Source organism: Leucopleurus acutus (assembly GCF_964270905.1).
Source record: "Leucopleurus acutus genome assembly, chromosome: 8".
Taxonomy (NCBI): domain Eukaryota; kingdom Metazoa; phylum Chordata; class Mammalia; order Artiodactyla; family Delphinidae; genus Leucopleurus; species Leucopleurus acutus.
The window spans coordinates 62,850,293-62,876,170 of record NC_139151.1 but is presented as its reverse complement, the minus strand read 5'-3'; the positions used below and the strand labels follow the sequence as shown (position 1 = coordinate 62,876,170).

The 25,878-nt window shown below is 42.5% G+C and overlaps 1 protein-coding gene across 3 annotated transcripts in view; it reads left to right on the top strand.

The window, feature by feature from the left end:
• STK33 (serine/threonine kinase 33) overlaps window positions 1-19,648 on the top strand; it is a gene marked incomplete at its 3' end in the record, with an annotated part of 82,174 nt that extends 62,526 nt beyond the window's left edge. For 2 of the 3 annotated variants that reach the window (XM_082844133.1, XM_082844132.1), the window contains one exon: window positions 13,592-14,064. In XM_082844133.1, coding sequence (XP_082700259.1) covers window positions 13,592-13,810 — 219 coding nt within the window. Of the gene's footprint in view, window positions 1-13,591; window positions 14,065-14,613; window positions 14,702-15,042; window positions 15,166-19,538 lie in introns of those variants that run through there. The other variant, XM_082844131.1, reaches the window with a different exon arrangement.
• Window positions 19,649-25,878: the final 6,230 nt, after the last annotated feature.

The following is a 25,878-nucleotide window of genomic DNA, read 5'->3' as shown; positions in this document are numbered from 1 at the left end:
TCTAGATAACGTTTTGTGTTATTGGTAACCCTCTGAATTCCCTACAATGGGTTCTTAATCTATTCTGTCAGACAGACCCTAGACTTAATGCCTATAGCAGCATTTACTCATCTTCAAATGAGACACTTAGCAGACCATTGCTTATTGCAGGAACATGCCTTTCGACGTTCGATTCTTAGTGATTTCCGATAAGTAGTACGGTACTTTCATTGTTCATTAAGCTCAGAAGACAATTGAAGAGAAGTGAATGTCTGTAATTAAAATGCACCCCCCCATAACCATAGAGGGAGGGACTAGCAACTCTGGATGTGATAGAAGTATATTTGCATTACAGAATTCTTGCTTCATAAAGGAAAAACTTCTTAGTTGTTAAATTGTTTATTGAACACAGTCTTGAATATACTTGTTTAGTGAAAATGGAAGATTTTTGTGATCATTTTTCTTGACTGAAAAAACATGGCCTTTACAGAATCATAGGAGATGGTATGTGTAGCAGATACTTTATCTAGTCTAGAAAGTAGAAAGGCAAGCTGGCTTAGAAACGTTGAAAATTATTTTGATCAATGAAATGTATTCATTAGCAGTTCTTCAAAGTCAAGGAATATTTGAATTTAAATAAGACTGAAATTAAACGGTTGAACTGTGTGGTATATTGACCTGTTGCTGTGAGGAAAAAGTCAAGTTTTCTTAGTATTTTAGTTGAGTAAGAGAAAAATTTTCTTTTCTTAACATATTAAATCTTAGTTCCCCGAGCACATGTGAATCATGTGAAAATTTGGTGGTGCTTCCATGTTTCTGGCACACTTTTACACTCCAATATTGAAGCATTGTAATCTAGCATATATGCCCAAGCATTCCATTTAAAATATCCTACTGGTTAAAAGCACAAGCTCCAGATCTAGGCTGCCTGGATTCAAATCCTGGCTTCACCACTTATAAGCTTTAGGACCTTGGGCAAGTCTCTAGGCCTCTGTTTCCTCATATCTAAAATGGGAAAAATAATGACATCAACCAAGGACTAAATGAAATCATGCATGTAACACTCTTGACATATAGTAAGCACTCATTAATGTTAGCTATTATTAATTTTATTATTATGTTGCTAAAGAACTTGCATAGAATATTGCTAAAATTCCATGTTTTTTCTTGTCTGCTTTAAGGCTCCTTTGGGCATAGGTGTGGGAATAAACTAATGAACAAACTAAGAAATATCATTTTCAAAAGTGGTAAGATGATGCTTCCAACCTCATTTGCCCTCTGAGTTTGGTGAGATCCCTAGGGCACTGTGGTAGATTGGATTATTTTTCCCAATTATTTAAAACCTCTGTAAGGGATCTGTACATTCATACCCTTTGCCATGTGGTTTTTCTCCCTATTAGAGTAGATGTATATTTTCTCACCTCACTAATGTTGATCTTAGCTATATGACTGACTTTAGCAAATGAAATGTTAAGAGGTGTGATGTAAGCAGAGACCTTAAAATTGTTTGCATGATTTAGCTTGCTCTCTTGTATTTCTGCCACCTGACGTGAGAAGAACATGACTGCAGAAGCCACAGTTCCTGGAATTATGAAGATCTGTGAACAGACTTGAACCCAGTACAAAGCCTGAAGTCTAGCCTAGCACCACCAAGCAAAAATTAATGTTTATTGTTATAACATACTGAGACTCTTACAGTTCTTTGTTAGGTAGTTGTACAGAAAAGAGTTAACATAGCAGGCCTAAACTGCTATCCTTGAAAAGGCCTGCTTGCCAGGTTGGCCCTTGGCTGACTTTTGGGAACTTAGATTTTGGAACAGTGGCTACCATTAACTGATAAGAATGATTAATTGTGCCTAAACTGTGCAAACAATATGGTTTATGCTGAACACCTGCTTTCCTTCTGGGAGTCTGGGATTTTGCTAGGTGCTAGGCAGAGGTTGCCTACATGACCAGCTCCCAATAAAAGCCGTGGGTGCTGAGTCTCTTAGAGCTTCCCTGGTTGACAACATTTCACATGTGTTGTCGTAACTTCTTGCTGGGGTAATTAAGTGCATCCTATGTGACTCCTGGGAGAGGACTCTTAGAAGCTTAAACATGGTTTCCACTGGACTTCTCCTCAAGTGTCTTTTCACTTTGCTAATTGTGCTCTGCATCCTTTCACTATAATAAATCATAGCAATGAGTACAACTATATGCTGAGTTCTGTGAGTCCTCCTAGTGAATAATGGAACCTGGGGACCTCCCAAACACAGTAGCATAGCTGCAGCAATAGCTGACTAATACAGGTACTAGTTATTCATTGTGCTAACATGAATTTTGACCTGTTGTTGTTTGATCTAATGCTATTGGCAATTCCCGTTGCTAGTTTGGATTCATGGGCTTCCGTAAACAATAAGGCTTTTGTCTGTACTTCTATTCCCAGTAGAATCTCCCGTGTAAGGCTTAGGTTTCACCACGGGTTTAGCCAGACGTCTATGGTTGAAGGGATATATTAGTGAATCCTTTCAAATCATTTCCCTGCTCTCCCAAGCCTGGCTTCTGCTCAGCTCCCCTTAGAGATTATAGCTTCTAGTATATGCTATGTATATTTTCCCCTGTGGAGAACCAACCCATTGGGTTGGGTTATAAAAAATATTGCTTCAATTTCAAATGTATTAATTTGGTTCCACTCATCTCTTATCCTGCCTTTATGCTATAATTGTCACATGTATTACATCTATGTAATTATAAACCCTACAAAACAATGTTTTAATTTTTGCCCTAAATAGTTGTATTTCCAAGACATTAAAAGGAAAATTGTCTTTTATATTTACCCAGATATTTACCATTTCTGATGCTCTTCTTTCCTTTCTGAAAATCTAAGCTTCCATTTAGTATCATCTCCCTTCAGCCTTATGAACTTCCTTTGCATTTCTTGTATTGCATGTCTGCTAGTGATGAATTCGCTCAGTTTTCTTTTATCTAAAAATGTCTTTATTTTGTCTTAATTTTTGAAGGACGTTTTCTCTGTTTACAGAGCTCTGGTTTGACAGGTAATTTTGGTCCACACTTTAAAGATGTTATTCTTCTGCCTTCTGGAATCCAGATTCTCTGATAAGAGGTCACTGGTCATTTGAAATGTTCTTTTCGTATATGTAATGTGTCACTTTTCTCTGAATGTTTTCGAGATTCTCTCTTTATCTTTGGTTTTCAGCAGTTTGACAATCATATTGCTAGGAATGTGCTTCACATTTATCTTGCTTGGGATTTGCTGAACTTCTTGAATCTGTATTTCTGTCTTTTGCTAAGTTTAGGAAGTCTTGTGATTACTTTTTCCTTATTTTTTTCTGAGAGTCTTAATTACTGGTATGTTAGACCATTTGATATTGTTGAATAAGTCCCTGAGGCTGTATTGATTTTTTTCAATCTGTTCTTTAAATTGGATACATTCTATTGATCTGTCTTCAGTTTTACTGTTTGCTCTGTTGTCTCCATGTTCCTGTTAAACCTATCTGGTGAATATTTAATTTCAGATATTATATTTTATTCTAAAATTTTCATTTGGTTCTTTTTTATTATTTCTATTTATTTATGGAGAGCTGCTTTATTCACCAAATAAATTTTCACTTTACATCATTGATAATAGTGATGATAACTGCTTTAAAATCCTTGTTTGCTAATTCCAATATCTGGGTCATCTCAGGGTCTGTCTCTATTGATTGTTATTTCTGTTGAGGAATTTGAGGAATTTTGGATTGTATCCTAGACATTGGAAAAGTTGTGTTGTACCGGCTCTTGATTTGACTATGTTCCTCCAAAAAGTGTTGACCTTTCTGTTTTAGCAGGCAATTATTTGATTGGATAAAAACTGAATATTGCCTCTTAGCCAGCAGTTCAAATCTTAGGTTGGTTCATTTATCTTTAGCTGAGCAGAATTTAGGATTCCCCCTTTCTGGCTATCTCCTTTAAGGAATTCCCTCACTATTCTTTGGTGTCTGTGGTTGCTTTGAATTCCATCCTTTAGTTCTTTAGATCAGAGAGAGAGAGTTGTGAAAGCATCTGGGGTAGAGGGTGGGGGCACGTTGTCATCAAAGGAGCAACTTTTGACAGCTCAACAGAAATAATGGAAGCCAGAAGACAAAGGAATTATATTGTTAAACTGCTAAATGGAAAACAATACAAAACAAAAAACCTGCCAACTTGGAATTCTGTATCTGGTGATAATTTCCTTCAAAGATAAAAATGAAAAGGTTTTCAAATATGTAAAAGACGAGAGAATTTTTACCAGCCTATCTTACTATAAGAAATACTAAAAGAAAAGTTTCAAGGTGAAAGAAAATGATCCCAGATGAAAGTAACTGTAGGAAAATATGAAGGGCATTGGCAAAAGTAAATATGTGAGTAAATATAAAATAATGTTGACTGTTTAAAACAGTAGCAATAATAATAAGAACTAAGCTTTCATCTCAATAAGCTAGAAAAAGAACATCAAATTAAGCACCCTCCTAACAAAAATAGTAGGAAGGAAATAATTTTTAAAAGAACATATTATGAATCATTTAATGCTAATACATTGGAAAACATATGAAATGGTCAAATTCCTTTAAAATACACCAAAACAGATACACAAAAATAGAAAATTTAAATAGTTCTATTCTTATTTTTTAAAAACTGAATTTGTAATTGAGAACTTGCAGGTGTAGAGAACTCCAGTCCCAAATGATTTCACTGGTTAGTTCTTCCAAATATTTAAGAAGGAAAGAGGAGAAAGCTTATGACACAAACTATTGAGACTATTTCCCAACTCATTTATAAGGAAGGCATAACATTATGATCAAGTGTATAGTATATTCCAGGAATGTCAGTTTGGATTAACATCCAAAAATCCATCAATGTAATGTACCATATTAATAAGTAAAGGAGAAAAGCCATATAGTTATCTCAATAATTTTGAAAAAAACATTTGATAAAATTCAACACTCAAGCATGAGAAAAACCCTCAGCAGATTAGGGACAGATGGGAACTTTCTTTTACATACTAAGGGATTTTTACCAAAAGAAAAGAAAACCCCTCTAAAGCTAATATAATTCTTAATGGTGAAATATTGAACACTTTTCCACTGAAGATAGGAGATAGACAAGGATGTCCTTTCTACTTTTTTTTTTAACATTGTACTACAGGTCTTAGCCAATGCAACAAGGCAAGTAAAAGAAATAAAATTATATAGATTGGAAAGGAAGAATAAAACTGTGGCTACCTGCAAATGCCATGGTTGTGTACATAGAAAATCCCCAGGAATCTTCAGAAATTGAACTTAAAGTGCAAGATGCAAGATTTGTATACAAAACAATGAATTGTATTTTTATATACTAGCAATGAACAATTGGAAAACAAAAGCTTTTTAAACCATTTAACATATTATTGTAAAACATAAAATATTAGTGATAGATCTAACAAAATATATGTGAAATATATATACCAACCCCCACACCATATTGCTGAGTGAAATTGAAGAAGGCTGACATATATGGAGAGATATACCATGTTCATGGATTGGAAGATTTGATACTATTAAGATGTCTCCCCAAACTGATTTATAACTTTAAAGCAACCCCAAGTGAAATCTAGGGCTTTTTGCTTTTCTGATAGAAATTGACAAGTTGATTCTAAAATTTATTGGGGAATATGTAAGACCTAGAACAGCCAAAATAACATGAAAAGAACAAAGTTGGAGAACTTATATGATCTGATTTCAACATTTACTGTGTAGCTTCAGTAATCAATACAGTGTGATATTGGTTTAAGAGTAGATAAATAGATCAATGAAACAAAATCGAGAGTCTAGAAAGAGACCTACACTTATGAGGTCAGTTGATATTTTACAGATATTTCAAAGCCATTCAATGGAGAAAGGATAGTTTTTTCAATAAATGGTGCTAGAATAATAGTACATCTATATGGGAAAATAATAACTTTGACCCCCCCCCCAGCTTACACTGTATACAGAAATTAGTTTAAAAGCTAAACTATAAAGCTCTTATGAGAAAACATAGGATAATATCTTCCAACCAGAGAGTAGTCAAAGATTTCTTAAAACACAGAAAGCCCTTTAAAAATGGATAAAATAGACTTCAGCAAAAGTAAACATATTAGCTCATCTAAAGCATATTAAGAAAAGAAATAGGCAAGCCACAGACAGGGAAAAAATATTTGCAATAAACATATCTGACAAAGGACTTGTATGCAGAATATAAAGACAATTCCTACAACTCAATAATAAAAAGACAACTAATTTTTTTAAATGGCCATAAGACTTGAACAGACACTTCAGATAGAAAGATGTATCAGTAGTCAATAAGCATATAAAAAAAGTGCAACATCATTAGTTATCAGGAAAATGCAAATGATATCAGGAAAAGTTACAATGACATATCACTACAATCTTTCTAGAATGCCCAAAATTTAAAAGGACTGACAACTCGAAATTTTAGCAAATATTGGAGCAACTGGAATTTTCCTACATTGCTGGTGGGAATACAAAATGGTGCAGTCCTTTTGGAATACAGTTGGGCAGTTACTTATAAAGTTAAGCATTTACTTAGCATTTACCCAGCAATCCCAAATGTAAGTTCAAAAAAGGATTAGTAGAATATGTTTATAGCAGCTTTATATAAAAAAAGCCCCAAACTGGGAACAGCCCAAATATTCATTAATAGAAGAATGGATAAACAAATTGTGACATATTCATACAATGGAATACTGCTTGACAGTAAAAAGGAATGAACTGCTAATACACAGATGAATCTCATAAATGGTATAATACTATGAGAATCTATAACTATCTCAATAAAAATTTCAATTAAAAAAAGCATGTTGGGGCTTCCCTGGTGGCGCAGTGGTTGAGAGTCCGCCTGCCGATGCAGGGGACACGGGTTCGTGCCCCGGTCCGGGAAGATCCCACATGCCACGGAGCGGCTGGGCCCGTGAGCCATGGCCGCTGAGCCTGCGCGTCCGGAGCCTGTGCTCCGCAACGGGAGAGGCCACAACAGTGAGAGGCCCGCGTACCGCAAAAAACAAAACAAAACAAAACAAAATTTAAAAAGCATGTTAAGCAAAAGAAACAAGGCACAAAAGAGTACATACTGTATGTTATTTTGTTTATATGAAGTTTTAGAAAAAACAAAAGTAATTTATGTTGAAAAATGTCAGAACACTTATAGCCCCAGGATGGGAGGGAATTGACTGGAATGTGGCATGAAGGAACTTCTTGGGTAATTGTTCTATTTCTTGATTGGGGTGTTGGTTATATAGCTCTATGCATTATCAAAACTCATCAAACTATACTTTTGAGATTTGCACATTCTACTGTATGTAAATTATACTTTAATTAAAAAGAAAAGAGAGATATTTATATCTTTCTCTAATTTACAAGTTAGATTTTGTTTTCATTAACGCCATAGAAGGCCCTGCTCTTTATGTGGGTAGGCTTATATAAGAAATCTATGTTTGGAAGTCAATTTCTCTTCTTCCCTTTGCTTTTTTTTTTCCCCTTCCTCTTCCTTCCGAAAACCACAGGAATGTGAAAGAAAGTGGGTGACCATTGCAAGTAAAACTATAGCTGAAAACTTATATCCGAATATTCTGTCACTTGGACCTTGTGCAGGCCTATAATTTGAATGTGTGACTCTAGAAATGGTTGCTATGGTGATAAACCACTTGACTTAAATAGCATGTATTTTACTCAAAATTTAGAGAAATGGTAACAGTTTCTAGTAATTGTGCACTGGTATTAACTTGCAGGGATATGCCTAGAGCTTACAGGTTTTGCATCCATTATCACCAGATGTGTTCATCAAGTTGAAGTTATGCCAGTGAATAATGAAATATTTGTGTTTAGCCCATTTTTTCTGGTTATATATCTCCCCTTGCACACATGGAACCCCCATTTCAAGATTAATAATATCATCTGGAGAAATCAGGCCCAGGGTGCTAAACCACAAAAAGATGGAACCAGAGGGAACCTTGTAAGGTCATCTTTTCTATCATTGTGCCTCTAGTAGGAATGACTATTCTTCAGCAGTCCCACATGGTAAGAGTCTGTCAAAGATGAGGAACAACTGAAATGCTGCTTGGGGGAACCCCTGGTGTAACCATCCTGACTGTAGCACTCAGAGATGCTGTCTAGCTTCCCAGTGCTGAAATCTTACCCCTTCTGCATTTTAAAATTGTGATTATATATATGTGTGTGTGTGTGTGTGTGTGTGTGTGTGTGTGTGTGTGTGTGAACCTCCACTAGCACATCAGTAGCCTGTCTGTAAACCTTCTCTGGTCCCTTTATATCTATTCAGACTGGTTGCAGTATTTCAGATATGAATTCTTCATGATAAATAAGGATAGAAGAATTTTTTTCTTTGATTTCTAAGATGCTTTCTGATGATAGCCAGGTTCTCTTGGTCACTGTGAAATGGTATATTACAACAGTATCTTTAGAGAACAGTTTACAATGATTTTTAAATCCTCTCTTGGAAAACAGTCTACAGTGTTTTTTAGATCCTCTTTTGGACTGATAATTATGACCAACAGTCTGATAATGATCATTTAGATAGACTCTTTCCCCCTAGAACTGAATATTGAAATTCCTCTCTCATCTTTCTCCCGCTTTGTACAATCTTATGGGAGCTCATCACCTTCTATACGCCTTTCATGACCTGGAAGATCTTAGTAACTTCTATAGCCTTGGCAATTTCACTTTCCATTTCTCTGGAAATTTCACTTTCCATTTCTTACAAAACTGTAAAATTGCATCAGTTACAGCATAGATCCCTGAAGAATCCCATCAACTATGAGAGAAGAAAAATACAAACTTAAAATTTAGGTAGCCTATCACTTACAGAAGAAATCCTTTTAAAAATCCTAGAGAAAAGCCTGGAAGTTGGAATTCGCCTTGGCTGTTTATATTCCAAGGAGATGAGAGGCTTGGCTCTTGGTGAAGAAAGCTGTAACTTGGCCTGAAGGGCATCATGTGGGCCAGCCTTCATCCGTGTTTTATTAGCATCAGAGAACGGTTTTAGTGAGGGGATATTTAAGTAGGGAGACTCAGTCTTTAGGAAAGCTCTTAGGATTCTGATTCCTAAATAATGGCACCCTAAACTTAATGAAACTGCAAATTAGCAAAGAGAAATGGTAAAGTACATACATAATATTTTACAAGGTACACACATATACACAGAAGCTTTTAAGCATTTGCAATAAGTATTTGCATTTAGGTAAATAGGCTTTCATTGATGTTACCAGGGAGTTAAGGAACGAACATTGTGATTTGTTTCCATGCAGCCAGTTTTAGGCTGATTTTGAAGCTCAATTAAAATATGGTTGACTAAAAATATTTGCAAGCAATGCTACCAACAAGGGATTAATTTCCAAAATATACAAACAGCTCATATAGCTTAATACAAAAAACCCCCCAAAGAACCCAATCAAAAAATGGGCAGAAGACCTAAATAGACATTTCTCCAAAGAAGACATATAGATGGCCAAAGACACATGAAAAGATACTCAGTATCACTAATAATTATTAGAGAAATGCAAATCAAAACTACAATGAGATATCACCTCATACCAGTCAGAATGGCCATCATTAAAAAGTGTACAAATAATAAATGCTGGAGAGGGTGTGGATAAAAAGGAACCCTCCCACACTGTGGGAATGTAAATTGGTGCAGCCATTATGGAGAACAGTATGGAGGTTCCTTAAAAAACTAAAAATAGAGCTATCATATGATCCAGCAATCCCACTGCTGGGCATATATCCAGAGAAAACCATAATTCGAAGAGATGCATGCACCCCTATGTTCATAGCAGCACTATTTAAAATAGCCAAGACGTGGAAGCAACCTAAATGTCCATCAACAGATGAATGGATAAAGAAGATGTGGTTCACACACACACACACACACACACACACACACACACACACACACAGGAATATCACTCAGCCATAAAAAAAGAATGAAATAATGCCATTTGCAGCAACATGGATGGACCTAGAGATTATCATATTAAGTGAAGTAAGTCAGACAGAGAAAGGTAAATATGTAATATCACTTATATGTGGAATCTAAAAAAATGGTACAAGTGAACTTATTTACAAAGCAGAAATAGACTCACAGACATAGAAAACAAACTTAGGGTTACCAAAGGGGATACTCGGAGCAGGGGGAGAGACAAATTAGGAGTTTTGGATTAACACATGCATGCTACTATGTATAAAATAGGTAAACAACAAGGACCTACTGTATAGCACAAGGAACCATACTCATATCTTGTAATAACCTATAATGGAAAAGAATCTGAAAAAGAATATATGTATAACTGAATCACTTTGCTATACACGTGAAAGTAACACATTGTAAATTAACTATACTTCAATTAAAAAAATAGATTCATAATAACAAAAAAGCGGTTGACTATATTAGTTTTAATATGTATTAAATACCAAACTGAAAAAGAAATAAGAAAATAGGTACTCATAATGTTGCTGGTAAGAGTATAAGTTAGTACAACTGCAGTAGAAGGCAATACGGTGATGTCTTGCAAAATCACAAATCCATACAACTTTTAACTCAGAAGTTCTACTTCTAAAATGTATATCCTGTAGATATATTATTTACACATGTACACAATGACACAAGTACAAGGTTATTCACAGCAGCATTATTTTTACTAGTTAAGATTGGAAACAACCTGAATGTCCATTCTCAAGGAACTGGCTACATAAATTATGGTACATTCAAACAAGGGAACACTGCATAGCTGAAAGAAGAATGAGAGCTCTTTTATGTATTGACATGGAATGATGTTCAAGATAATTGTTAGTTTAAAAAGATCAAGGGGGCTTCCCTGGTGGCGCAGTGGTTGAGAGTCTGCCTGCCGATGCAGGGAACACGGGTTCGTGCCCTGGTCCCGGAAGAACCCACATGCCGCGGAGCGGCTGGGCCTGTGAGCCATGGCCACTGAGCCTGCGCGTCAGGAGCCTGTGCTCCGCAACACGAGAGGCCACAACAGTGAGAGGCCCGCGTACCGCAAAAAAAAAAAAAAAAAAAAAGCAAGGTGTAAAAAAGTGTTTACAGTGGGCTACCATTTGTGTAAAAAAGTGAGAGTAAAGTGCGTCAATATATGGATTAGATTGAACCATATGAAATTGCCATTATTAGGCTGTTTTGACCTGCAAAAATGATGACGACTTCCATTTGGTTCCGCCTAATATTTGCTTGAAGTTCCATAAAATCTCTTCAGAAATGTGCACTGTAAACTGATAGTATTCGTTGTCTTGGATGGGAGGCAGAGCTGAGTTAACTAGGGGGCAAGGAGGAGATTTTGAACACTGTGAATATTAAATCATGGGGATGTACTACCTATTTAAAAACTGATTCACTTAAAAATTATATATAAGTAAATAAAATAGATAAATGTGGCTGAGTAATATCATTTTCTCATCTTGCTCTAGAATGAAACTGAGAAATATGTTCCTACACTGAAGCTTAGTTTAGTTTAGTTTCCTTTTTCCTTCCACTGTGCCAGAAGATTCTGCAAATTATCTTAAGATATCTTATCCAGGAAGAAATCAGAGCCTTCAGTGTTTTTGAAAAAAAGAAGACAATATCTATATCACTAATCCTGCCCATAGAGACTTTCTGAGTATTTCTTCCCAGTGACTTCAACTTCTGAGTCTACTTTAATGACTCAAGTACATTAATTAGCAAATGGAACAGTGAAGAAGAATGGAAATGTTAAACCAGATATGAATATGAACACATTAAAAAGAAAATGACTGAGTCTCTATTCCTATTCTATAGATTATTTGTTGTAGTGGACATGATGAAAACCATTTCCTCAACTACTCAGGTGATAACTCAAGAGGTGGAAATGTCAAGAGAGAAGGTTAAACTTAGATTCACCTTTTCAAATGATTTGTATGTCAAGTGACTTAAATTTTTATGAATTGAAATGTCCAAGCTAGGGACCAGTTCTGTACTAAACAGAGCAGCTTGTCTTTAGCTGGACACTGGAACATCAGGGGTGTTTTACTCTCACCCTGTTACTAAACGTAAGGAGTTTTCAAGAAGACACAACCTGTATTACTGAAGGCTAACACATTTTGTTTTCTGTTTCTTGAAAGAATACACAGAGAAGCAACCCAGAAATTTTCCTGAGAAAATGCATCTATACAGAAAAGGACCTTTTTACTTTTCCAAATTTATACAAATTAATTTTTCAATGTGCAAAATTACCAGCTCAAGAATTAGCATATACTGTTATAAGGTCATACAAGAATGATAGTTTGAAGAAGCACCTATTTAAGGACTGTCTGCAGTAAGCAAACATCTGGTAAATTTTCTCTTTTCTCGAAATAGAGGTACCAAAAATCCATAAATGACCTGAGGTTTTGCTGCAGCCCTGGGAGTTCATTTATTCATTGGACAAATACGTACTGCTACTGTGTATAAAACATGGTCACTTGTATCACAAGAGTGATCAAAAAACAACACACGCACACACCAGGTTTATTTGTTTTGTGTTATATGTAATCTTTTCACCTTCTTTGAAAATTGTTAACCTGATTATTAACTCATGTGTATGCTTTCAGTTAACCAGTATTAAACTTACGAGCCCTTTCCGAGCTCATTCTGTGTAAATGAGAACTCGCTGCATCTATAGCTCCTGCTATAAATGAGAACTCGCTGCATCTATAGCTCCTGTCTCATCCCCCATCCTGCTTGTGCCGGTCTCCTGAGACGTTCTCTGCTATTTTAGAACTCTATGCCCAGCTTCATTTAATGGGAAGTGAGCATTTCTAAAATGGGTCTAAGGTCAAAATGGACTCTGCTTCCCTCACAACAGCAGGATTAGAGACCGTTTCCTCCACTGTGGGGTGCAGTGACCTGAGAAAACACAGTTGCCTGTTAAAATTCCTTCTACTTGTTTCGTGCTTTAAAGCTCACAGAGTACTTTCGTGGCCACCACCTTAGTTCATTCTCATAATAAGCCCATGTAGTAAATGTGCAAATACCATTTTCCTCATTTAACAGTGAGGCATCAAGACTACAAAAGGTCTTCAGACCTGCCCAAGTGGTGTGACTGGGGTTAGAAGCCAGTCCCTGGAATCAATGCAGAGAATGGTGAGCATGTGAGGAGTGGGCCACATGCAGCAACTTTATACCCAGGTTAGAAAGAATAATCATGATGTGCTTGTCAGGGAATCCACACACATGTCAAAGCTCATCTAGAAATCCGGAAAGATGAATGATTACAACTGTGTCCAGATGGACTTGCCTCTGTGAATGGTACCAGGTATTTACTTTCATTTTGCAGGGCAGTGGATTTGAAGTTGTGCCTGTAGTTTGCTCTATCCCAGACACTAAACAATTCCGTTTTCTTGAAGATGCTAAAGGAGCTTTCTTTGGCATTCAATAACAGTTTCACAGTGTGATTAGTTTATATCTTACGTCCGAAGAGAGCTCCAACTTGCACATCCTAGACAACTTTGTAGCCCCTCGCTTCTTTGAATTGATGTAGATTGCTTTGTGTCTGCAAAATTAATCCAGGCCTTTTTTTTTTTTTTTTTTCTAGCCCACTGCTTATGAAAAGACTTCTGTGCCCAGTAAGAAGGAAAACATGGATGACTCGGACATGAGTTACTCAAGTTACATATCTAGCAGACTCCCTTCAGTTGAACTCAAGGGAGAAATAGAGAAACCCCCCACGACTTCAGGGCAAGGAACAGCACCCAGAGGCACTGCTAAATCCATTGCCCTGCCTAGAACCAAAAAGAAACTCAAACAACGCTGAACAGTACAGAAACAGAGCTGCTCTTTCTAGTGCAATGAGGGTTTAGGAGGGGAAAAGGACAATAGTATGCCGAGCTTTCAGCGTTTCAGCCGCCCTGAGCCCTGCCAAGTGTTTGCACCAGTTTTAAAATTGAAGCAGTCAACTCCAAAGTGGGGTTAAAGGACAGCCAGCAACAGGCCTGATGGCTTGTGCAGCTGAAATCAACTCAAGGTGTTTTCGAGAGTTGTTCAGAGGAGTGGATGCCCTCAAAGCAAGGCTGTGGGCACACTTGTCCGGTTGTACTTCAGATTCTTACATTTAGGCACAATTATTTGTAGGGGAAACTGAGAGCCAGAACCTCAGTGGAGGTTCCAAATGATTATGTGCACTTTGCACTAGAAGATTTGTTAGGAAATTACTAATAAACTTGTCTATAAGCGTAACAGCAGAAGTGCTTCAGCCATTCACGTGTGTTCTTGTAATTTTAGGTTGCTGTAGATGGTTTAAGACAGCTTATTTTAAATGTAGAAAAATAGATTTTGTAACTGTTTGCCATTAACATGCTGCTAAATTCCCAACGTATCGATCGAATCAATAAAAAACCAGATGTCACCCACGCACGTTAATTTTTACGTGAACAAGAGGTGACTATAATCAGGTCCTCTAAGCCCTAAAAAGCAAATTTTGAGCTTGGCCTGCTGCTGCAAAGGTAGGCACACATCTTTGGGGATGGTCATGAGGCTGGACACAGGGGAAGGTACATCATTCCTCTTAGTATTATAGGTCTCTCCTTTGCAGCTGGACAAATAGTTTTGTCATTCTAGGTCACACTGGGTGAAGAGATGCTTCCCTTGGCCTCACAGACAAGCTCTGAGGAAGCAATTTGCATCTGCTTTTGCCTTTATAAAGTAAGTAACCTAGGTTCATTCCAGCTCCTCGTGGGATTGTCACTTAAGCCTCCAAAATGCCCCACACCTGGCCAGCTGAGCAGGTCCTAGTTGCACATAAATCCCCTCAATGGCTGAAGGTAGTAGATGTGCTTCTAGTGATCAATTTGGAAGACACCGTCCAGCCTCCAAATGGGTCAGAGATAACACTGACGTATGTTGCCCCTGGCTGAGTAGTTTGGCCAGTATTTTCTCAGTGCCTTCAATGTGCTTCCCCGGGGGAATCTGCCAGCTTTACTTTAAAACTGGAGTTGAAGCTTCTTCAAGGTCTTTCTCCTTCCTGACTATTACTTCCAATCCTGCCAGGAGCCCGTAAACCATCCGGGATTAGTGAGCCATCTTTGAGGAGCGTATTCTGTTCACCTACAGAGAAGCCAGTCTCAGCTGAGTGGAGATTTACGTTTCCCAGAGGTGCTCCCAGAGGCAGAGGTGAGGTGACTGGTCTCCCGGCAGAAAAGCCAACCGAGACAGTGGCTTGGATTCTGTCCTTCCCCTGGGCCCGAAAATGGGATAGTTCCTGTGTTCAAAACTGCTCTTACGTTCATGGTGATACCTTCTTCTCTATCATGTATTGGAGAACTCTTGTTAAATTGAATAGTATCCAAATTTCTATCCACATTTCTCTTCAGTCTTTTTGTTTTTTTTAATTGGGGTATAGTTGTTTTACAATGTTGTGTTAGTTTCTACTGTACAGCGAAGTAGAGTTCCCTGTGCTATACAGCAGGTTCTCATTAGTTATCTCTTTTACACTTATTAGTGTGTATATGTCAATCCCAATCTCCCAGTTCATCACACCCCCCACTTTCCCCCCTTGGTATCCATACGTTTGTTCTCTACATCTGTGTCTATTTCTGCCTTGCAAACCGGTTCATCTGTACCATTCTCTTCAGTCTTAAATTAGTGATTCTGCTCAGTAAACTTGAGCAAAGGTCCAGAACTAAGCACTAAGTGAAAGGTGAAGTCATTTTATAACGTTTTAGTACATCTGTACCTTTTCCCACCCCAGCACCAGGCCAGGCCAGCTGTCCATCTACCAGAAAATGCGTTCTATTAGCTGTCCTCTGTGCAGACCTTCGCTTGATCTACATGGAATCATTTTGACCGGGACTTAGCTCACTCTTTCTAAAGAGAATATTCGTATTATTTCTATTTGTTATTTATTTGTATGGAACACACTTGGGCCAGGCCGTATGTGAGCTTTGTTTTCCAACTGTGTACCTCTTTACTATCTGGGGATCTGTGGCCTTGCTTTCTCCATTTACTTTCATGGCTGTGAAAATAGTTACTCTTCTGTTTCAGATGTGTTTTCAGTGACTGCTAGGCCCACTCCAGGGCACTGATAATCACTCTGACACCTCCTGTGCACCACGGCATGGAGGGCTGGGCTTCGTTATGACCCACAGGGACACAGTCTGCCCAGGACAGTGCAGAGCAGGTGTTATTTCCAAGGAATGCAAATGCCAATCAACACTCTGACTTGAGTAAAAGACAGGTCAAGGCAGTAGGAATATGATAAAAGATAAATGCCGGCCGGGGGCTGGGGAGAAGTTCAGCCGAGGAGAACAAGAGGATGGCAGAGACGGACTTAAATCACAGAAGACAGGAAAATGGGTTGGGGTCAGGGGAGCAAAACGAGAACAAAGTGTAATTAATAAGGAAGACTGGTTGGATAACAGCACATGGTTCTGCCAAACCCGGAAGCAGGAGTCAGAGGACGAAAGTGCTCCTGGGGTAATTAGAGAGGTCCCTGTCCTAGGCCAGTCTGCATTAGGACTGGCCTCTCGTGGCCTGGACAGCAGCACACCTGGGTGAGGACACAGGCTGAAGAACAAAGACCTGGGGAAATGGAAGCTGAGAGAGGCCGGTTGTAAGAGGTGGCCACAGAATAGTCCTGACATTTTGAGTAGGAATGTTATGCTGCATAGGGAGGGGAAAGGAGAAAAAATTCAAAACACTTTGTGCTTATCACTGAAATGCTTTGTTTAAATAATTCTGTTTGACTCCAAAATGTAAGTTCCAGGTTAGAAAGATTGAAAGCAGCCAGTCTTGAAAATGAAGCTTTTTAAATTCCAGCCCTGCTGTTGGAATAGAGAATAAAGGCTTTGTTCAAACACGCATTCCCAGCAGTAAGCAGAGCTTTGAAATTGGCCAGGGAAGTTGTGTTCCATAATGGCTGCACTTGGCTGGAGACCAAGAAGCTGTGGCCTCTGGGAAATGACCCTGGGCTGGATATTTTCCATCTGCCCCTCCAGAACCACTCTGCCCTGCTCTGCCCTCTCCACTCAGAGAAGTGATCTTTCAGGAGTGAATTAACAGGCTCCCTTGGCCTCTGGCTTTGCTGGGCTTCTGTCAGTGGGGGACACCAACAGGCACTCAGGGAGGGGAGAGGTCTAGGCCTTGATTCCCCCAGTGCTGGGCCACTGGGAAGTCACTGCATTCTCTTTCTATAGACCTGAGCTCCTGCCGGCAGCGCTCCCTCACAGCTGTGTTCCCTGCCCCTTCAGGCTAAGACCAGGGCTATTGCCCTGGGGACTGTGTCTTCCTTCATGGGTTTCCCTAAACTCTCTGGTACCTTTACAAGTAGCCTCTTTGTTAGATTCTCAACTACCCCGTTTGAGTGAGTACCATCTGTCTCCTCCTGACACCCAAGGTGATCCAGACCCTTGTCAGTTCTGCATTGTTTTGACCTGGGGCAGCTTTGTCTATGGTTGCCAATCTCCTACCAAATGACAGTAAAGTGAAGAGCAGAGAGCATAAATGGGTTCTTCCTGAAACAAACTGATGCCCTTGGGTGGTCACTGGGGCTTGAGCGAGGGGGTGACAGGGGAGATATTTCTGAGGTTGGAACCTAGACCCAGTGAGATAAATCTAGCATTGCCCAGGTGGATCTGAGATTGTGTGGACCCAGAAGGCTGAAATTTAGGTCTTAAATTCCAACCATGGCCTCTGGGAGCCTAAAAGAAAGCCACACTTGACTTGTAACAGCCAAGAGGACCTACAGGCTGGGACGGGAGCTACCCTCGCCGTCTCCTGGCTGTGGACTCAGGGCTCAGCAGAGGCTTCCAGGGCAAGCACAGGCAGCCTGAAGACAAGACGTCTCCCTGGGCTGTGCATTTGTTTCTTCTCTACAAGTGCTAACGTCACTTTACAAAGCATTTTAAAGTAAAACTTCTCGCTATTCGGAGGCCTCGCGTAGTTCAGTTTTATTCTTCAGGATCCTGTACTTTCCTGGGTGAACAGGCTCAGGCTTGTGATTTCTGCTCAGCACATGGTTACCACTTCATTCTCTCATGGGTGAGCCAATTTTCTTTGCTTTTGTTCTTCAAAGGAAGACCATAAGCAATGTCTGTCTTGCTTTTTTGTGGCTGCCTTCCTCAGTTGCTGGTATAATCAGCTCTCTCTGTTCCCTAAATTATCCAGAGCAGCCCTCAGCCGGAGCCATGCGGATTCCCACCACTGCCCCAGTGGCCTCACTTCAAGCAGCAACACACAGGAGACAGTGGAACACTGGGAAGATTAATAGGGCTATGGCAGTGTCACCACTGGCTCTCTTAGAGCCTTCCCCTCTTGGTTGCCTGGTGCCACCCCAGACATCTTTGAGGGACCCAGTGAACTCAAGGTGAAGACCTCAGAGGACCTTCTCCACAAAACATGCAGTGGTTCCTGGCCTGGCACAGAGGACAGACCCACAGATGCAGTGCAGGCCCCTCCCCCCAGTATGAACTTCTCCTAAGTGGACTCTGCAGCATCTCCAGACCAGACATATCCTTGGCATTGATACAGAGGTTACATAAATCTCCCTGCCCTTGGGGGACTGAGACAGCTTTGACCCTCTCACCCACGGCGGGGTCTGCAGACAGGATCCTGACATCACCCTGTTGTTTAGGAGAGACTCTTCTCATCAGCACAGAAAGCTGTCTCCATCCGCGGGGCAACTGTACCGTCCCAGGAGTCAGCATTTCCAGTCTGACCAGGGACAAGGCAGCAGCAGCCAGTATTTCCTGGTCCAGGCACTGGTTCACACTGAGTTTACTAGAGATCAGAGTCCCCTTGTTAGCTGGACTTTGAGCTGTATTAGTGGAAGCAATCACTGTCTCTTAACTAAAGCCCCTCTTCAGGGTCATAATGTAATAATAGCAGCAACATCTACAGAGCACTTGCCACATGCCAGACACCATCCTGAGCCCTTTACATGTATTCTTCTAATTCTTTTATCTCTAAAGAGGAATAAATTAAGGCACAGAGAGGTTGAGAAATTTGTCCAAGGTCACACAGCTAAGAAGTAGCAGAACCAAGATTTGAACGTAGGCAACAGGCTCAAGTGTGTCTCCAGGCATTTGTAGTTCAGGCCTGAGACTGCTGTAAAGTTCAATCTCAGAGTTCCAAAAGGCCGAGTGGTTCCTGAACATTCTGTCTTCCAGCAAAAGTCGAGGTAATTTTGTGAAGTTGGGCCTTGAGGTTTCGGAACAGAGTAGGATTATTTTGCCTGCTAATAAATTTGAGTAAGACCCACCCGCAGCCAGGGAGAGCTGCATTCTGCAGGACTTTGCATAATAAAAATAAGTTCTAAATGCTCTAACAGGTCATTGTCAGGAACAGTCTTTAGAAGCCTTTGAATATGTTTTTGACAGAAGAAAGAAAAGGGGCACCATTGCCTCCTCAGGAATTCACGCAAGCCGCCCTGTCTGTGCAAACATGATAGATTGATGCTTACCAGGCGCCAAGTGCTGTAATTCCCATCGCAGGGCAGTGGGGGTTAAGAATCACTATAAATGTTTTGATTTCCCATATTTCTTCATCAGGTAGTGTATGTAGCTGTGAAAATATGGAGTTCACAAGTCAGCTGCTGGACCATTTCTCCACCTCGCCCTTCTCCAGTATCTCTAGCATTTGCCACCACTTACCACTTTAAGATAATGCCAGGTGGAGTGATGATTTTCCTCGTCATACAGACAGCTCCCTGCTTCAGGGAGCACAGACTGTTTCTGAAGGCTTGGACCCCTTCTGTGGTACAGGGTGAGGCAAACATCTGCTCTGGAATGAAGCCCAGCAGCTAAGGGTGATGCCACCTGCCAGCCGCCGCCCATCTCTGAGTCTGCTGCCGGTGGCTGGTCCCCGGAGGAGAGAGGGAGTTCTTACACAGGATCCTCATTGCTGTTTTGGAACTTTGATAGAAAGGGCTTCTAATGGAAAAGATCCCAAAGCCCATTGAAATGGGTAATTTTTTACAAGAGTTGTTTTCCTTCCAGAAGCAGTTACCTGGTTGTAGCTTGACGTCCTTCCTCCCATCAGTAGAGAACTTAGTCGTTCAGGCACTTGAATTTTATAGCAACTTTCAGCTGACTCTTTTTTTAACACAGTCCCTGACCATGAACCGTTGTTGGGTGCCCCACCCCCGTATTCAATCTCAGCAGGGATGTCTTGCCCGCAGTACACTCTGCTTGCCTGGAGGGGAAGAGCAGTCTGACCACTGCCCACGTCTCCTTTTTCCTCCATGTTGACCAGCACCACACTCTGCAGCACCAGCACGAAGGACCAGGAGTTGCACCAAGAACTCAGTAGAATTGGATTGAGAGACTCAGTCCTTCATCCAAGAAGTGTTTATTGACCATCTACTATGGGCCGGGCACTGTGACAGGCACTGGACAGAAAATGATGTAAAAGACTGTCAAGGTCATTGCCCTTAACGAGCTTGCAGTCTTGGAAGAGGGAGGGAAAGATGATTGAGACCTATACAAATAGTAGAATAGCTGTGTATTGTGATTAGAGCAATAAAGGAAAGAGTAATGTAATAGAGAATAACAGAAGAGAAACCTTATCTGAGAGCAATTCTGAGGATGCTTGAAGGCTAAAGGGAAGAATGCTTTAGGAAGAAGGAAAGGGGAAAGAGCTTGTTGGGTTCTAGGACTTGGTCCAAAGGCCAGAACAACACGGGTGAGGGAGAGGCAGAGGCCAGGTGCTGCACGACTTCAGGGTCCACGGGAAGGAACCTGTTTATTCTCAACACAGCAGAAAACCATCAACAAGTTTTCAGCTGGGGAATGGCATCTGATTAAAGGATCTCTGTGCCTTCTCTGTAACAAATGACTCAAGTGGAGCAAGAGGTGGGAGATTGGTTAGAGGACATGGAGTAAGATGGTGGCAGAGAAGATGGAGAGAAATAGGTGGATATGAAATATGTTTTGGAGATAGAATTGATGGGATCAAATGATGAGTAGATGTGAAGTGTGAAGAAAAGGGGGCAGGGGGTCAAGAATGACTTCTGGCTTCAGTAACCAGACTGATGGTGGTTTCACTCACTGAGGAGGACCGAGTCAGGGGTGGCAGTGGACCGAAGAGGGCTAAGCTGAGACGCCATCAGACCTTGAAGTGGAGATGGCTGCGTGAGATGGACTTAAAGTCTGGAGTGGATCAAGGTGGATGGAGAGAGGGGAAAGTGGCCTAGAGGAGAGAAAGTATGTGAAGAGAGACCCAGAGTTAATCGTGAGTTTTTGCATAAGGGCTTCTGGACACTGGGCAGGGGTCACAGAACCCAGGGCCCAAGGGAGACCCAGGCATCAAGGCACCATCTTGGTTACCCAGCAGCCTGTGTCCCTCGCTCAGGAACTGGGCAGTGACTGTGCTTTGGCAAGAACAAGGATGAGAATGGAATGGGATGACATGAATGCCATTTGGAGAAGTATCCCCAGGGGATATGGCCAAACCTCCTTATAGGTTGATTAGGCGAATCTGGATAGTGATAGGTAACACCCTCAATAGCTAAATCATCATTCGATAGGCTCGCATCAGCAGTAAATGAGAAGATGATGGACCAGATACTTTCCTGAAGCCCAAATTTGCAGAATCATGGACTATCTGCTCTATTTCTTCTGCCCAACTCTCCCCCAGGGGAGGGATCCCGACCTGCAGCCTCAGGGGACACGCTCCCTGGGATGGATGGGCTCCCTATGTCTCAAGGCAGATGAATTCCACCGCGGAAACACACAAGTGCTAGAAGAGTCTTCATATTAACTGACACCTGCTCCTTAGTTGCCCCCTGGGAACTATTTAAAGTCTGTTCCTTCTGCCACGTAACGGCCCCTTAGGAATTGAAGGTATCCCCATAGCCCTGTGGGCCTTCTCTAGTCTAAATGCCTCCACTTCTCTTGGACTCCTCCTCAGATGACATGTGTCTTGGCCCTTCATTCTGGCTCATCCAAAATGAACCCAGGCCTCCACGTGTGGCTGCCACCCCCAGTCCTCTGGACACGGGGCCCCCATCCCTGGGGCCCGTCATGTTCCTATTAGCAAGGATTTGTGGGCAGTCTGGTTTGAGTTTACTAGGACAGGCTTTAATGACGATGTGTCCCTGAAGCATTTTATTTTCCTATCGATGTCCTTGTGGCAGACTCTCGGTGACCACGGAAGAGCCCCTTCCCAGCGGGCTGCCAGCAGGGAGCGACAGAGAGTGCACCTGGGTTGAGTCTGTGGCACGGAGCCCTGAGATTAGCCGGGAAGACACTCACTTTCCTCAAGTGTCTGTCTATTTACCCACTGAGTTATACGGAGAGGGGGGAAGGCGCAAACTGAATCGTAAGGCTGCTTGCCGGAGGATGCGTTAGTGGCTTCCCACTACTGGGTGGCACCGTGGGGCAGGAGAGGCTCGCAGCCTCAGACGGGACCTGTCCCGGGCCCTCCCAACAGGATGAGCACAGGGACACAGGAACATCTATGCCTAAATTAAATGGCTCTGAGCCGTCCCCCCTGGTACCAGCAGGAACCTGAGTCTTTGTCCGAGGATTGCCTCCCCAGACCTCCGTGAAAATTCCTGGGGCTGCTCACGTGTGTTCTTGTTCACGTGCTGCCCTTTGCCTGAAGCAGAGGCTCAGACGTGACCCTCGAAACCAGGCCATAACTTCTGAGGCCCTTGCCCCTCACTTTTCTCTCCAGGGCTTTTGCTTCCCCAGCTTCTGTGCAGCTCCTGGGGAGCCAGGGGCTGTGGCAGCAGCTGCCCGGCAAGATGCTATGTGTCCAAAGTGATGAGAGCCAGGCCCACATCGCAGGTGTCCCACCGAGACATGGTGGGACGGAGCAGCCCGGGCACCTCCTCGTGTAGCCCCTGCTGCGGACTCAGCCTTGTGTGGTGGTGGATGTGGGTGGTGATGAGTGCCGAGGTGCCTGGGATGTGGGATGTGAGCTGCTGGGCGGGGAGGGGGTGGAGTTTGTGGGAGGAGGGTCACTGTGCACAGAGGGACTCGGTGGGAGGGCCCTCGGAGACCTCTCAGGCCTTCCCCTCTCCCAGGCCTCAGGGCGCCCCAGGTAATCCTGACACACAACAGCTCCGCTTCCTATCTGGGCCCCAAAGCTGGTAATGGGATTTGCAGGCTATTTCCAAATGTCAAGGAACGTCATGGAGAGAGCATCTCTGTCTGTGATGAATGGCTCTGGCCACACTCATACCTGAAGTTTCTGGGTGACAAAATCTTTCAAAACACAGAGTCCATAAAAGAAATAATAAAAGGCACCTTTGGGGTGAAAGGGGTAGGATGTGGTCCAGCCCCTCTCAGTACAGCAAGGCTCAGTGAAAGGGCTGCTCGGCCGCCACTGGATTAGAAGCCAGGCAGGTGTCCCAGTTGGAAGTGGGAGCTGGGAGCTGGGTGGTCTCTCAGGACTCTATATTCAGGATGTCTCCCATGGGACGAACCTTCCAGATCCAGGACAGGCAGAGCAGGCAGCGGCTCCAGCATCTCCTCAGCCAGCAGCTTCCCTCCTCCTTCCCTACGAGGCTGCAGCAGGAGCCTAACCCTCAGGGGGCGGGGCCGGCAGGAGACCCTCAGCTGACCTGGGTTTCTTGGAATACCCTTTATCAATCATGCACGGGTCCCCATCACTGCCTTTGGGGGTTAAGAGATTTAAAATGAGATTGAATGTTTTTTAGAGAGGATTTGTGAAGATTGAGGGGTCTGCAGTGCTCCCACCTTGGCAGCAGGACAACTGCATCAATCCAGGGCTGTGGGGTATTTACTGGTCATTCTGGGTTAACGAGGACACCATTTCTACCTTCCAGGTTTTGCTTTGGATTTGACATGTTTAAAGGAAAATGGAGGATTTTACAGGGTGTGAAAGGGCACAGTCAGGTCACTGATTTTGATGAATGGACCACCTTCCGAGGGATATGGGACACCAAGGAGGAGAGAACAGACGCTAGCAGAACAGCTTCAGATTCTGCCACGGAGGGGCCTTTCCTACCCGGGCAGAGTGTTGGGAACTTCAAGGACTGTAGGAGCCAGTGTGTGGCAGCCAGAAGACGTGATATGGCTTATTTAAAAGAGATGAAAAGCAAGGGCTGCCAGACAACCCGTTAGGGCAGACCTCGTCCACTTGCAGAGATCCCAGCTGATGACGTAAGCACCCAGGTGGGAGGAAGGAGCTCTCAACTGTGCCGCAACTTCCTGCCTTCTCCTGGCTCGGGCTAAAGGTTTTACGTAACACCCCACAAGCACACACACTCGTGTGCAATCTCTGACCCTCACTGCCTCGGGGAACGGGTTTGAGCTGCTCACATGACAGGCTTAGACGCAGATGACTTCACTGTCTGCCCCACCTGCCCAGGACCCAGGTGCCCGAGAGTCAGCCGAGACTCCTGTTCCCAAGAGCCCTGCCCCAGCTGGGTATCACTCAGTGATGCCTGGGTTGGAACCACAACACTGACCCTGCTCATTCCCCCACGGCCTCTCTGGACACTTTTATGGGTGGCTGGCTCGGGAAGGAAGCAAGGGGGTGCACGTGTCCTGATGGAAGTCTGGAAATTTCAGTGGCCCGAGTGCCCAGGCAGTGGACTGTGTTCTCCAAGCTGAATTTCCCCTCAAGGCTCACCCACCTGCTTCCATTTTCTAGACAAAGAGAATTCTCGAGTAAGTTGCAGACAGCTGGCTGCTGGCAGCATGTATGAACTGCATATTTACTATTAATGAATATAAGCTTAAACAGATTATAAAACAATTCTCTGTGAACTTGAAAATCATGCAGTAGTTCTATTATTCTTACCTTGATGGTGCACTGCCAGTTATTCAACAATACAGATTCTAGGGGTTCATCACCAGTAATGAGTTTCTTTCTGTGCTGCAATGTGGGGAGGGATGGTGAGTAACATGTACCTCCAAGGTAGGAACAGGACGGAAATGTTCCATGTTTGCACCAACGTGAATGCCCACCTCCAGCCCTCGGCAGTGGGAAGTTTTATGCCGGGAACCCTGTTTTTGCAACTATGTATCCCTACACATTGCAGGGTTAACCAACAAGCAACTGAGTGGATAATGATGAAGCTAAATTAATAGTAGCCTGTAGCTAATTAAAACCACAACCACTCAGGAAAGCTCGGACCCTGCAAGTGCACTCAGGTGCCGCGGACTCTCAGGGGGGCTGGGCGTCAGGATCTTCCACAGACTCTGGAAACACACTAAGAAATTTCATTTAGGCTACGTGATGGGGAAGATGTTATTCGTTGAAAGTCCTCCACTTGTTTGCAAAACACTGCTTGGTGGGTCCTTGACTAGAAGAAGAGAGCGACAGGCCTGAATCAGAGGGAAGTGTTGAGGGAGCTATGGGGTCGGGGAGGAGCGCCCATCGCTCTGAGAGAGGAAGTGAGAGGTGCACGAGATGGTCGAAACCCTGCATTTGTAACGTGACCTCTGCGTCAACATCCCTGTTATGGACTGAATTGTATCCCCCCTCCCAGTTCATATATTGAAGCCCCAATCCCTAATGTGACTATTTGGTGGTGGGGTCTGGAGGGAGGTAATTAGGTTAAATGAGGTCATATGGGTGTGGCCCTGATCCAATGGGATGGAGGTCCTTATAAGAGGAGACATAGGAGAACTCCCTGTCTCTCCCTGTCGTATGAGGCCACGGTGAGAAAGCACGGTCTGCAAGCCAGGAAGAGGGCCCTCGCTGGGAACCAACCCTGCTGGGCCTTGATCTTGGACTTCCCAGCCTCCAGAACGGTGAGAAAATACATTTCTGTTGTTTGGGTTACATGGTCTGTGTTCTTTCATTATGGTAGCCCAAGCAGACTAATTCAATCCCCTGCCTCTATTGATCTACCCCTCCTCCCGACTTGCAAAGTGCCTGAGTGCAAGGGGTGGGGATGGAGCCAAACGGGCT